Source organism: Python bivittatus, unplaced genomic scaffold, assembly GCF_059951505.1.
Source record: "Python bivittatus isolate LINGU-HERP-01145 unplaced genomic scaffold, Pbiv_v1 ctg000470_np1212, whole genome shotgun sequence".
NCBI lineage: Eukaryota > Metazoa > Chordata > Lepidosauria > Squamata > Pythonidae > Python > Python bivittatus.
The window spans coordinates 3,041,291-3,055,920 of NW_028277065.1; the positions used below are offsets into that span (position 1 = coordinate 3,041,291).

The window sequence follows — 14,630 nt, forward strand, 5'->3', positions numbered from 1 at the left end:
GCATCTTATATAAAAACATGTAGTTGTTCTTCTGCCTGTTAGGCTATACTGTACTTATCATCATGTTTCTTTCTTGGTTGATTTCCTTAAGGTATGAATTGCCTGACCAGAAATATTCTGTGGGCATTTTATTCAGAGGATTTGTATTTCATCCATGCCCAAGCAAAGTGGCACCTTTTCCAAAGATGTCCCCACTATAATTTACAAATTTCTTTCACCTTTACTGTGGCAGGAAGTCCTCAAAGTTCTGCTGTTCTTTGTTGTGGCAAGGGTCTTCATTTTATTCTTTGTGCATTCCACTACAGCTGAAAACTATATCACTTTCCATATTTCCCTCATTTTCATATTTTTTCCCATTGAAGCAAATGCAGCGTTCCCTGAACTCCTTGTCTTTCTCTCTCTGAACTGAATAATGTGCGAAGTTTTCACTTATTATTACTGGAGTTCCTTATTTTACTGCTTTCTATACTAGCTTTAAATAATTTATGCTACATTCCCCATAAACTGTGAACTGCTTATTATCTGATTGCCTATATACCATCTATGTACTTTTAGTTTCAAATATTAGTCAGTAATTTTTTTATTTGGTTATTAATTATAATCTCATTTTTGGATTTATGGAATGGATAAGGTTATTTAATAAAGGTCCTAACAGAAGTAGTTTTGTGGGAGGACCCAATCTGTAAAACATATGAGGCCCATGAGAGAAAGAAAAGGACAAATCTGGTCAGGTTCATACAACATGATCATTTAATAGGAGGGCACTCAGAATGGATTAATGCATATATTACCCAATCCTATTTTAGCCTACTTCGGCATGTTATATGAACTGTATATTATTTCACACTTGGTAGATATATAATTTCTTGACAAGATGGTAAATATTAAAAGATATTATTTAATGTGTGATACATGACATGTGTGTGGCATTTTTGATTAGTTGAATACATATTTGCACAAATACCCTTCACCTTTCTAACATTATTGAATACTTGGATAATTGTCTGAAGTTAAAAATGTTGCTCTTACATCCCAGTGGCAATAAACTAACCAAAAATGATTTTTCAAACATTACAGGTAAGCAGGTAAGATGCCAGTTGCCCAGCACAGGAATACTTAGTGCACGGATAAAGTAAAAGGCTAAATAGGATTAATTTGACATTCGGGTGCAAATTTGTTTCTCCTTCCAGTATCTTTATTACTAAGTTAAGGTATATTCATTCAACAACAACAACAATAGTTTCCCAGAAAGGTCCTTTTCACTGAAAATTAATTTATAGTAGTTTTTGTGAATAAAAAAGAAAAGGAAGATTTATCCAATTCTGGGATATATAGTCAGGGATTCCATAGTTAAGATGTAGAGGTATATTTCAGAGGGAAGGAAGTATCCAGGTGTTCAGGAAAGCATCTTTCCCAGAGGTGACAAACAATATTATACTATAACTATGTGCTGGACTGGATAGGTTTATTATGATTAACAAACATGAACAGTGTCTGCTTACCTTTTGCCATTGTAGATGTCTTATGTTCTCACATCAATAAAATAATGGCCCTTATATACACACATTTCTATGCCTTATCTCCTTCTTTCTACCATAGTCGGAAGTGTGGGTTTTTTCCCCTCCTTTTTCTCTCTCTTTTGTTACTGGCTTGTACCTTATTAGTCAAGTTTTATTATGTTTGTCTTGCCAGATGTATTCTTCTGGCTATCTAGTTTTCAGAGACAGGCAGAGCCTTTCCTAACACTCAACAGTTATCTCTGTCTCCTTTTGTCACTTTCTGTTTCCTTTTTAGTGATGAAGAACCAAACCAAGGTGAGCCAATTCATCTTATTGGGCTTAAGCAAAGACATGGAACTTCAGAACATACTCTTTGCAATCTTTTTGATGTTGTATTTGGCCACCTTAGTTGGGAATGGAGCTATTGTTATTGTAGTTTTAAATGAACAACACCTTCACAGCCCCATGTACTTTTTCCTTGGAAATCTTTCCTGCCTGGATATCTTCCATTCCTCAGCAACAGTACCAAAGATGCTTTCTGGTTTTCTGACAGAACTGCAAACAATTTCATTCAATGGCTGTATGGCCCAGCTGTTTTTCTTCTACTTCCTGGGCAGTAGTGAAGCTATTCTTCTTGGAGTCATGGCCTATGACCGCTATGTTGCTATATGCAACCCCTTGCACTATACCATTATCATGAGAAAAGAGGTCTGCGTCCTAACGACAGCAGTTTCCCTGTCAACTGGTTTTCTTCATGCCTTGATGCATGCAGTAGTGACTGCTCATCTACCCTTTTGTGGACCAAATCTCATTGAACACTTTGTCTGTGATACCAAACCATTGTTAAAACTGGCCTGTGGTAGCACACAACTCAGCCTTATGCTCCTCAATACTGTGACTAGCTGCATTGCAATTGGCCCTTTTATCATCACAGTCCTCTCCTACCTCTACATTATTACTTTCCTCCTCTTCAAAATACAGTCCCAAAGTGGTCGGTGGAAAGCCTTCTCCACTTGCGGATCCCACCTGACTGTGGTGGCTTTACTTTATGTTCCTGTGCTGTTTAACTACATGCTTCCTGCTCTGGGTGCCTCCTCTCAACGAGACATGATACTAACTCTCCTGTATAGCACAATTACCCCCGTTTTGAACCCACTTATTTATACACTGAGAAATCAGGAAGTTAAAATGGCAATTAAAAAGATTTGGGCCAAAAAGACTTATACTTTCTGGTGAAAGTAAATGCTGAAAATATACTTGGCCCATTATAATTCATTATCACTAGTGGGACATATACTCTCCCCAAACCTGTCATTCTCAAATGAGCTCTCTTCTTTCATTTCATTCCTTATATTTCTATACCACCTTGTATCCCACACGCAGATATCCTTTCATTTTATTCCTAGCAGAATAACCCTGAAAGATAATTTATGCTGATAGAGATAGAGTGATAACACAAAGATAACATAAAGTTTTTGTGTTTCTGTGTGGATTGGATCATGGGTCTCCCCAGTCCTCATCCATTATCTTAATCACTGCGCCACTCTTGACTCTTTTATAACACTTGTCTTCTCATTTATGATGTTGGATGAGACTAAGAAGGTTTTTAGTTTTACATGTTTGTTTGTACTATAAATTGTAGATAAGAGTGCTCTACGGGCATTATAAACTACAGCTTTTGTACAAGAACAATCCAAACAGGTAACATTATAGTTCTTTATTGATCTTAATGTTATTTTAAAAAGAATGGGGAGAGGGTTGAAACAAAACAGACATGGTGGAGAAACTCACCTAAGATTATGCCAACAATTGGAGAGAATCCAGCAATTGTTTTATTAAAGTTAGCAAATTACACTAAGTTACTGGTCTCCTGCTCTTAAGGGGAAAGAGAACCAGAGACTAGGCAACAGAGTTCTTATATAGTAATAATTTCTTATCACAGAAATTAGAAATGAGTATATAATTGGCAAAGAATTGTTTTATATCTGATAAAGGGTACAGATAAGGATACACAGAAATCTGTGTCTAGAAAGAAAACACTTTGTAATGTAGGGTACTTAGCTTTTGAAAATTATGAATGCTAGTTTTCTGATTTTTATTGTAACAGCACTTTGAACATAGAAAGTTGTAAATACACCTCTTACCAATATCCTTGAGAATGTTGTGGTTTGTGCAGACATACAGTACATTTTGTGAATCAAAGGTCATCCATTGATACAATAAAGGATACGACTCCATCATATGTCATGATGGAGTAGTCATGGCATGTATATGAAAAAGATGGTTTAGCAGTAAAGGCAGTTGTGGCTAGATACATTGACTTGTACATTAAACAAATAAAGAAAGGCAGAATTATTCAGGAAATATCAATCGTCTAAGTATAAATGTGTAAGAGGTATATAGAACAGTAAAAAATGCCCGCACCTAGAGAAGTCAAAACTAGTCTCTCCTGAAAAATTGTCAGAGCTCCCTGACTGAAATCTCCAACTTTGTTTTAGATAAAAATCACTGTCAGAATTGATTAGCCCAAGTTTTTCCCCAAAGAATCCCCCCCCCCCTTTAGCTCAACATTTGTCCCAACTTCAGAAACATTAGATTATCTTGGGAATCCAGAGCATATAGACAGAAGACTAGGCTTTACAGCACATCTAGTTCATAAATTCCATCTTTCTTATTTTGGAGAAAATATTTGATAAATTGCAGTATCAGTAAATAACTCATTTGGAAGGAGTTGTATCTCACTTTAAAATATGTTTTATTCATAAACTGAAGTAAAATCTTTTTAATACAACCATGGCAAATCAAAATTAGAAAAGTGTTTTTCTGCCTTTGTATTGAAGCTTTCTACAGTTATTTCTATATGGTAAATATGTTTGTCACCTGCATGCCTGGGAATGAACTGAATGAATAAATAAAGCTTCTCAGTGACACATGATCATTACCTCAATTTTGAAGTCATCTATACACTAAGAAATTGGAAAATCAAAATGTCAATGAAAAAGATTATTAACAGAAAACTTCCACTTTTTGGATGAAAGGAAATCATGGAACCATACTTGATCCACGAGTGTTCAATATCATAAATAGAAGTCATCCTCTTCATAAATCTGGAATTCTCCAAATTGATTGCTAATATTTATTAATTTTACTAATTTGATTATTTCATATTTGCAAGAAGATAGTTCATCATATTATCCTTACAACAATAACACTGAGCTAAAATGAGCTGAAAAAGTAAGAATGTGACTAGGTCAAGGCCCTTCATTGAACTTTCCTGGTTGAGGGTGGTCTTGGTCAGTCATTCCGAGACTTTCTACAAAACTTCCCTTACCAATTATCTTTCAACACTTATTAGCAAACCCTTTCCCCCCATCAAAAAGAAGAAGGAGAAGGAGAAGGAGAAGGAGAAGGAGAAGGAGAAGGAGAAGGAGAAGGAGAAGGAGAAGGAGAAGGAGAAGGAGAAGGAGAAGGAGAAGGAGAAGGAGAAGGAGAAGTGGAAAACATCTGCTGTGTATGTAGAGATTTGCCCCAACTTCAGGAATTTAGGTTAGGCTAGGATTCTAAATACCTGGACTGGAGGTTAGTCTGTGGAACACACCAAGTTGATGACTGTGTCCCCACCTCCCTTTGGACATGCAATGAGAAATTATTATATGGGATGGGGGAGGGGCATCTGGTTACCATCTTCTACTCCCCCATAAAATTTCCTTCATATTTTGAATTTCATTGTTAATACAACCATTCAAACTCCAAATCTGAAACAGTATTTTTCTCCCTTTGAATTAAACTTGCTTATGTGTAAATAGTGTATATTTTCACATGTCTAAATATGCCACTCTCCTACATGCCTGGAAATGAATTTTCAGTTCATCTATTTTAGTTAGATGAGCACTATTGCATGACAATTAATTCAAGATATTATATACTGAATTTGGATGGAAATCCTCAAGTTACTTTCAAAAAGTCAAGAAAACACTAAGGGACACAATTTAGTTAATATTTTATTTTCCATTTATTTCAATGGCAGATATTAAAATATTGCATACATGTATGTTCCAATGGTTATCCTTGCTTCCATTGTCATCTGTGGGATGAAAAGTGCATATATTTGGGTAAAATGTCATTTATCTGAAATTTCATCAGTAAACTCTATAAAAGTTTGAATTCCTTAAAAAGGAAAAAGAAAATAATTGGGCAATGCCTGATGTCATTTTTCAGTGTTTGCTTTTTTTCCCCCTCTCACATTAACTATCTGCAAGTAGATAGAGTGATATAAGCCTGATGTGATCCCTTAGATATGCATTCTAAAGTGGTAGATCTATTTAGTAATTCAGAGAAGGATGGTCATGCATGAATAACATGACAGAAATATCCCCCCCCCGCAAATGTACATTTGTGTGTTAACCAATTATCTTTAAGTATCATATGATATTTCAGATTTGTTGGGTATCTGTCCATATTGTACTCTGTGTGTGTGTGTGTAAGAAGGCCCTAAACAATCTGGATTTTGTTTTAGCCAAGCCATTAGCTTAACAAATAACAGACAACTTTCAAGTTTTCAAAGTGTACCATCAAATTTTCCTCACAATTTATTTCTTCGATCTACAGTAAATCCTGAAGCAAAAAGCAAAAAACAAAAACAAAAAAAGACTCTCTCTCTCTTTTTCTTTTTCTTTTTCTTTTTCTTTTTCTTTTTCTTTTTCTTTTTCTTTTTCTTTTTTTTACTAACAACTAATATTGTTAGCTAAGGCTTGTTTCAGGTTATTCTAGATTTTAATTGTTAGTAAGTATTGTTTTTAATGTGATTCATTTATTATGTATGTTTTGTTTATGCTTACTTTTTTGTGGATGTTTATTGCTTTTATCTTAAGTTGTATTATGAATGCTTCTGGCTTATGTTGAACGATGGATGCTTTCATAGTGATTCTGTAAACTGTCACGAGATTGCGTGAATTTGCCAGTATACAAATCTGACGAATGAATGAATGAATGAATGAACGAACCTATTCTATTTTATTCCATACTTATGGAAAACCATGATGTTATTATTTGATGTTAAGCTATATGAATTTATTTGAATTATGGTAAAAGGCAAACATACCAGAAAAATGATAAAACTGATTATAAATATTAAGGCATTTATACAACTTTATATAGACAATTATTAAAAACTGCTATACAGTTGAGCATCCAATAGCAATAATAACTGCAATAAATTTGGAGGCTTTTCTGGAAAAATCAGAAATAAACACCAGTCTGCCAAGAGTAGGAAACTAGCTTCTTAGATGGTGGTGAAAATGTATTAACAGAAGTTTTATTAATTCACCACTCCATGTAGAAGGGGCAACACAAATGCATAAGTGAGACCATTTCTATCTCTTTCAACAAACAGGAACAAAGTTTCACCTATGCTGGGATATTGTTATATCTACCTTCTAGTGGCAAGGATGGCAAAACATTATATTGGGGAAAAGTAAACACTCTTCTATGAGATGGGCTAAGAATATTTACTAAATATGTAAGCATGGGAAAACAGTGTCCCAATCAGGTTTAGTAGCAACATTGGTGGAGGCATATTTAGGTTAGTCTTGTTATCAGTGCTTAGGAACTTTGTTACAATTCAGACCAGGGTCTGCCAAGGCTGAGCAAAATCAGATAGGGTGCAGATAACCCAAAGTACTGTAAATCAGCAAGGATCCATGAGTACCTAACATAGGTAACTAACAGTGTTACCAAGTTAGCAATTTTAAATTCCAGAGGCAGAGCCACATTCAAGTCACCACTCCAGGTTCTAGTCTCAGAAAAGAATGTGATGCATAATGCAGACCCATAGCAGAGCTCTCCAGTATTTCAGCTGCTGTAATGTAATTAAGGTATAAGTGTCAATAGGGACAGGCCTGCACATCTTCAAGCAATAACTAACACGTCTGGGTCTGAAAATTTTTGCTTGATGAATGAGGGATTAGGAGCAAGACATCCACATCCCAAAGACTGTACTAATCACATCTCCTATTCTCTCTTCAATGAGCCCATCATGTTAATGAGAAACTCAGCCATCCTGGAAGATATTTATGGGGTCCTTCCTACCCAACTTTCTAGACTGAAGAAGCTGCTTGGACAAACAGTGAAACATATCAGAACAAAAGAAAATAAGTCCAGTTGCCATGACTCAACCTCCAGATAATTCCACCTGGATGACTGAGAATCTTCATCAACATGTGTCTGGAAGTCATTATCATCTCCCTTTGCTGATGATTCCAGATTCCTGATACTTGGGATTTTATGCCCAGTTAGTTAAAAATCTTAATGTACTTGATGCTACGGCTATTAATTCTGCAGTTAGTAACATATATTTAAGAAAAGATAAAATATCTTGAGAGGCTAGGGGGCACAACTTTGGGTTTCAGGACTGCTTTCAGTCTGTAAACCATGAATTGTCTACTTTTATTACCACCTGAACATGGATCCCTTCCTGTAGAACAGCATATTCAACATTGCTTCTTTAATATCATTATTTCTCAGGCTATAGATGATAGGGTTAAGGACAGGCGTTACAACAGAGTAGAACACAGAGACTATCTTGTTGAAGTTAAAAGCATGGATTGTCTTTGTGCGGATGTACATAAAGATGGTGGTACCAAAGAATATGAAGACAATGGTGAGATGCATACCACATGTGGAAAATGCCTTTTTTTGCCCCTCAGCCGAAGGGATGTGCAGTATAGTGTTAATGATAAAGATATATGTGACAATTGTGAAGGAGAAGGAGGATAGCAACACAACTGACCCCACAATGAAATTGATAACTTCAGCCACAAATATGTCCTTGCAGGAGAGTTTCAGTATAGGTGGAGCATCACAGAAGAAATGGTTGATGACATTTGATCTACAAAAAGGAAGTTGGAAAAGGAAGGTCGTGGGCAACACAGGTGCCAGGAAGCCACCAAACCAGGAACAGAAGGCCAGCAAAACACATGTGCGCTTATTCATCAGAGTGGTATACTGGAGCGGGTTGCAAATAGCTAGATATCGGTCATAAGCCATCGATGCTAGCAGGAAACATTCAGAGGAACCGAGAAAATAGAAGATGTAGAGTTGAGTAAAACAACTAGGGATGGATATTGTTCTGTTGTCAGTGGCAATGTTGGCCAACATTTTAGGCACAGTGACAGTAGTGAAAGCAATGTCCAAAGAAGAGAGATTTCCAATGAAGAAATACATGGGGGTTTGAAGTCGATAGTCCAGTTGAATCACCAATATGATGATAATATTCTCAACAAGCATAAGCATGTACATCAGGAGAAAGAGGAAGAAAAATAGCAGTTCCACTTCACGGACATTAGGAAAACCAAGGATTATGAATTCTGTGACTAAGGTCCAATTATTTGCATTCATTTTCTTGCTTTTAGATCAGACATTCTATTTAGGACAAAAGGAGGAATGAAAAAGGGAGGGAGGAAGGAAGGAAGGAAGGAAGGAAGGAAGGAAGGAAGGAAGGAAGGAAGGAAGGAAGGAAGGAAGGAAGGAAGGAAGGAAAAGAAAGAAACAAAAAAAGAAAAGGAATGGAATGGAATGGAATGGAATGGAATGGAATGGCATGGCATGGCATGGCATGGCATGGCAAGGCAAGGCAAGGCAAGGCAAGGCAAGGCAAGGCAAGGCAAGGCAAGGCAGGAAGGTGAGGAGAGAGAAGAGAAGAGAAGAGAAGAGAAGAGAAGAGAAGAGAAGAGAAGAGAAGAGAAGAGAAGAGAAGAGAAGAGAAGAGAAGAGAAGAGAAGAGAAGATAAAGATACATCATTTTCAAAAAAGTATTGGGGAGGTTAAACAGACTCTAGGGGTTAAACCAATAAGTATAATAAATGTTTTATTATATTTTTGTATCTTTATATTGATGCAAATATAAAGCCAGAGAACCCCCATCATAATGAGGTAACATCATTTCCTACCGATTATGAGAAGTTCAATTACATTTCTCCTTTTTTCTTTAGGAGAAAAACATTTACCTATACAAATAACTACTTCATTTTTGAAAATATCTGGCAATGTGGTTCTAATATGGTTCTGTCTCTGGGACTGATTCTTCTTTTAGAATAGGAATATGTAGTGATGCACTTAGGTCCAGATAATAATCAGTTGGCAATAGTTAATAAACAGAGAAAGAGAGAGAGAGTGTCTATCAATTTCAGTGTTCAAATGAGGCTAGCAGGTAAAAATTAAAATGGTCAAAAATTAAATCTGAAGTTCCTTGGGTTTGCTCTGACAAAGTTTAAGGTAACACACAGACAGGATTCAAATATTGCAATTGAAGCTGCTTTCTCATTTTTTTAAAAAAATAGGATTACACCTACATTGCTCAGAGTCACTTTGTATTGTGAATAAACTAAATTGATTCAACCCCCACAATATAAAAGTAAAGTAGCAACTTGTGCAATATATGTATAAATGTAGAAACAGAACATTTTATCAAAAGGGTGCAGTTGGCATTGTAATCTATATTCTGTGCATTAACTGAACAACAATGAGTATAATCCAATTTGTTTTCCCTGGACTACAAAATCTTACTCATAATACAAGACCTACTAATAGTGTAAGTAAAGTGGAAGACATTTTTCAGTATTTCCTCCACTGTCCCATTTATGATCAGGACCATATTATTGATGGTAAGTAAATTCAAGGGCTGGGAACTCAAATGAGTGAATAAATACTAACACTAACCTGGCAAGAGAAGGAAATGGCAGGGAGTCTGTACAGTCCTTCAGAAGTCCTCTTGATGTGCCCCTGAATATATTCTTATTGTTTTCTGCCATTAGTATACAATAAAATAGCTCTCAATGTAATAATCCAACTGATAGACATTTCCACCAAAGCACATACTATGAATCTGTATGCATTACTAATATTCTTACAATTTCACATTCTGCAATGCATGTAACAACAGCCAAAGGAAGCTCTTAGCTTAACTAGTTTTATTTTAATTTTATTTTAAATTACCTTTTGGTTGGAAGAATCGAGGTAAAGTTCTGTGCCTTCCGAAGAGAAAGTAGAAGATTGTTCTTTATTAAGGACTATCAAATGACATCCATTTTGTGAAATATGTCAGTCTACATCATGAAGGCTTAGGTACATTTTTTAGGATAGGAAAAAAAAAGTCCTGATGATTATTTCTTTGAGAAAAATATATTAGAGATAAGCTTTCTAATCAAACAAGAAATGGTAGAACAGGTAGGCCCACAATTAGTATTATGCAGTATTTTTTGTCCTCCTAGATTTATTTATAAATTGTAATCCAGAATGTTTAGGGTTGATCTCTTGCCATTAATTATTGGTTCAAAGCTCATATGACTCTTGAGACTGAAATATATTTTGTAACTTTGAACAGTTCCTTCCCAGGTGAGAAATCCATATTTATCCATGGAAGAAAAAAGTTCATATGAAGTTATATGAACTTCAAGAAAAAAGTTCATATGAAGTTATACGAACTGAAACAGCCATATCTTATAAAATAATCTGAGTGACACTGCAGTCTAACATTGGAGGAATTATTTTTAATATTTTGGTAACACACATGAATTTTTGAGATTTTTTAAAAAAGTGCAGGATCCAGCAGAATTTCAGACTTTTAAATAATGATTTTAATGGAAGAGTTTGAAAGAGATGCTCATCTATTCCACATTACTCAGTTAAATTTCTTGCCTAGAATCCCTCCAGACATAGGTGGTAAATAAGGAGTTTTCAAAGTAACTGATGACATTTGAGAAAACGATGATTACTCCTCCTCCTCTAACTTGGACAGTTGATACTCCCTGTACTTATTATTTCAGATATTCTTGTCTAGTTGATATGTATTCTCTAAATGTACCAATAAAAGAGAATTATGCAGCTCAGGGTTGAACTGTGGAGTCCTTGGTGCTCTCTGAGCTTGGTTCTTTGATTGCAGACATCTCATTACCCTACTAGGAACATGATCAGTGCTAGTGAGTGTGGGGTTTGCTCCCTGTTTATATATAGTAGCTTGCCCTGCCAGGGTCGGTAAGGGTTTGAGAAAACCTTGGTAGTTCCTTGATGGGTTGGTGTTTACTGGGATGTACGTTTCTTTGTCTTCCAGTGATTCTTTGGCTGTTTTGTATGTATTGTACAATACAATACAATACAATACATACAATACAATACATACAAAAAGTCAAAGAATTACTGGAGGACAAAGAAACCTACATCCCAGTAAACACCAACCCAATACAGAAACTAGACAACTTGATCAAGAGAATCCTTAATGACCTAACTAATAAAGGTCAGATCACACAAGAAGAATAGTGGTGGATGAAAAACAGTGGATGCATCCTCCCATGCTTCTATGGATGCCCAAAAATACACAAGCCTAACATGCCTTTTGTCCAATAGTACCATTACCAAGGACCCCAAAATACAACATAGCAAAAGGACTTACAAAAAAGCTTGGACATCTCACAGAGGGGAGTGAATTTCCTATCAACTCCCCACTACAGTGGCTCAAGAAAATCAAAGGCCTAAGAATAGATGATGAAACTATGGTTTCATTCAATGTCACAGCACTCTTTAAATCTAGAGACCCAGAACTAGTGAAAGAATCCATGGTAGCAGTACTGTACAACACACCCAACTTAACCAAAAACATTAACATCGAAATATCCAGAACCATGGACCTCATCAACCTCTGCCTCACTACCTACTTTCAGTATGATGGACAAATATACCAAGAAATCTAAGGAACACCCGCAGGATCACAGATCTCAGGACTCATAGCAGAGACTGTAATGCAGTGTCTAGAAACTATAGCACTTCCATTCATACAACCTAAAGTATGGATCTGGTATGTAGATCACACCTTTCTTATAATAAAAAAGGAACAACTAGAGAAGACACATGAAACAATCAAGAACATCTTCAAAGGAATAAAATTCAGTAAGGAAGAAGAAAACAACAACACACTATCCTTCCTGGATATCCTTATCAGCAGAGGAAATGACAGCAAATTAGAAACACAAGTCTAGCAAAAAACAACCCACACTAACCAAGTGCTCCAGTGCCAGAGTAATAACCCAACCTCCCACAAGAGGAGCTGTGTAAGAAGATTATTCAGATCAGCACAAACACACTGCAATAACTCAGAACACCATAAAAAGGAAACAGATTGCCTATACATCTTCCAACAAAATGGATACCCATGCAACTCTATCAAAAAGTGCCTGACCACTCAACCCACTACAGCACAATCAACATAAATTTTGAAAAGGATAACACTGCCATACATCAGAAACATCTCAGAAACAACCAACAGACTATTACAACCACATAGCATCACTGTAGCACACAAACCAACTAAACCCCTCCAAAACATCTTAAGTAAACCAAAAGACCCAGAAACCCAAGAAGAAAGAACAGGAGTCATCTACAACATGCAGTGTCATGACTGTAACAACCATTATGTTGGAGGACAGGCAGAAGGCTAGCAGAGCACATCTATGAACACCAACTAGCAGTCAGAAAACATGATGAAAACTCCTTAATCTCCTAACAGATGGACAGACTCAATCATAGTTTTAACTGGGAAACTTTGAACATCTTAGACCAAGCTAAATCCAAAAATGCTAGGGTAATCCTGGAAGCTTGACACTCAGATACATCAACCATCAGTAGAAACAGAGAAATAAATCACATTTACTGTATATACCATTCAAAAGAAACAATAAGAAAGCTAAGAAGGAAACAAAGAGACCAGAACACATCCTCTTCAGCAGCCTACACCCAGATAAGCAGGGATTAGCACCAGACAAATGATCGAGCAGAAAACAATACTCCAATCAAGGAGCTACCAAGGAGAAAACAATCAAGCAGGCAAACGATCAAGCAGAACACATCACCCTAATCAAAGAACTACCAAGGAGAAAACCACAACCCCACTAACATTGGTAGGGCAACTTGTATATAAGCAGGGAGCAAACCTCACACTCACTAGCACTGATGATGTTACCTAGTTGGGTAATGGAATGCCTGCAATCAAAGAACCAAGCTCAGAGAACACCAAGGACTCCACAATTCTGTAAATGTCTCAAAATCTGTAACTGAATTAACTGAAATCCACAATTATCCCTTTATAGATTATTTGAGCTTCTGTCCTGAGACCTAAAATTTAGCCATTTCTCTCTACACATGGAAGCAAAAGCACTGGAATAAAGAATTCTTCAGATATTAAGTTACGTAGGCAAAAAACAAGCCAGTCAAATCAGAGCCTTTAATTAAAATAAAAAGAGAAAAGGAAATTGTTATATCCCACTCTTTATTATATTGCTCAGGTATAAAAATAATGCTAGTCTTATTTAATCAATGAAATTATGTTCCATTCTGTTCTTTTTCTTCTGTTTTTCTTTTTCTTACAAATATTTATTTAGCGCATTTTACAGAAATAAATGCAAAAAAAAAGAAAGAAGAAAGAAAGAAAGAAAGAAAGAAAGAAAGAAAGAAAGAAAGAAAGAAAGAAAGGAAGGAAGGAAGGAAGGAAGGAAGGAAGGAAGGAAGGAAGGAAGGAAGGAAGGAAGGAAGGAAGGAAGGAAGGAAGGAAGGAAGGAAGGAAGGAAGGAAGGAAGGAAGGAAGGAAGGAAGGAAGGAAGGAAGGAAGGAAGGTAAAACAACAAAAAACAATGTAATTATATTGCATTTTTTGAAATAAAAAACTTGACAAAAGAAAAGCAAACATGACCATATCATGAAATAAAATAAGGAAATTGTAAGGAAAAAAGCCTGTACTATTGCAGAACTTCATTTCTGAATGGTAATATATCCAGCTGATGCAATTCTGTGTATATCTACTTGGAAGTTAATGCTACAGACTTTAATAGGCTTAGATCCCGGTAAGTATATTGTACATTGTAACCTTTACCTAAGATAGGTATGATATATTTTTCTTATTTATACAAAGAAAATACAAAGCAATAAATATAATACTAATAGATACATACATACATACATATCACATTACTGCATATATGTTATGACTAACCTGGAAAGTTTGGGCCAGCACTTGAAATCATATCTACAGCACTTATGTTCTAAGTTTCATGACATAAATACACTTCAAAGATAATAAGTAGAAAGTAG

General features: G+C 35.9%; 2 protein-coding genes across 2 annotated transcripts; one reads left to right on the plus strand and one right to left on the minus strand.

Annotated features, from left to right (window-relative positions):
* Positions 1 to 1,201: 1,201 nt before the first annotated feature.
* LOC103061530 (olfactory receptor 6Q1-like) lies at positions 1,202 to 8,894 on the minus strand. Its single transcript, XM_007434973.2, has 2 exons — positions 7,993 to 8,894; positions 1,202 to 1,262 (listed from the first exon to the last, which is right to left on the minus strand). Exons 1-2 carry the CDS (start codon positions 8,892 to 8,894, stop codon positions 1,202 to 1,204), a joined length of 963 nt encoding a protein of 320 aa, XP_007435035.2.
* Positions 1,797 to 2,735, plus strand: LOC103061761 (olfactory receptor 12D1-like). The gene has a single exon (XM_015889233.2). The coding sequence runs from the start codon at positions 1,797 to 1,799 to the stop codon at positions 2,733 to 2,735; it is 939 nt and encodes a 312-aa protein (XP_015744719.2).
* Positions 8,895 to 14,630: the final 5,736 nt, after the last annotated feature.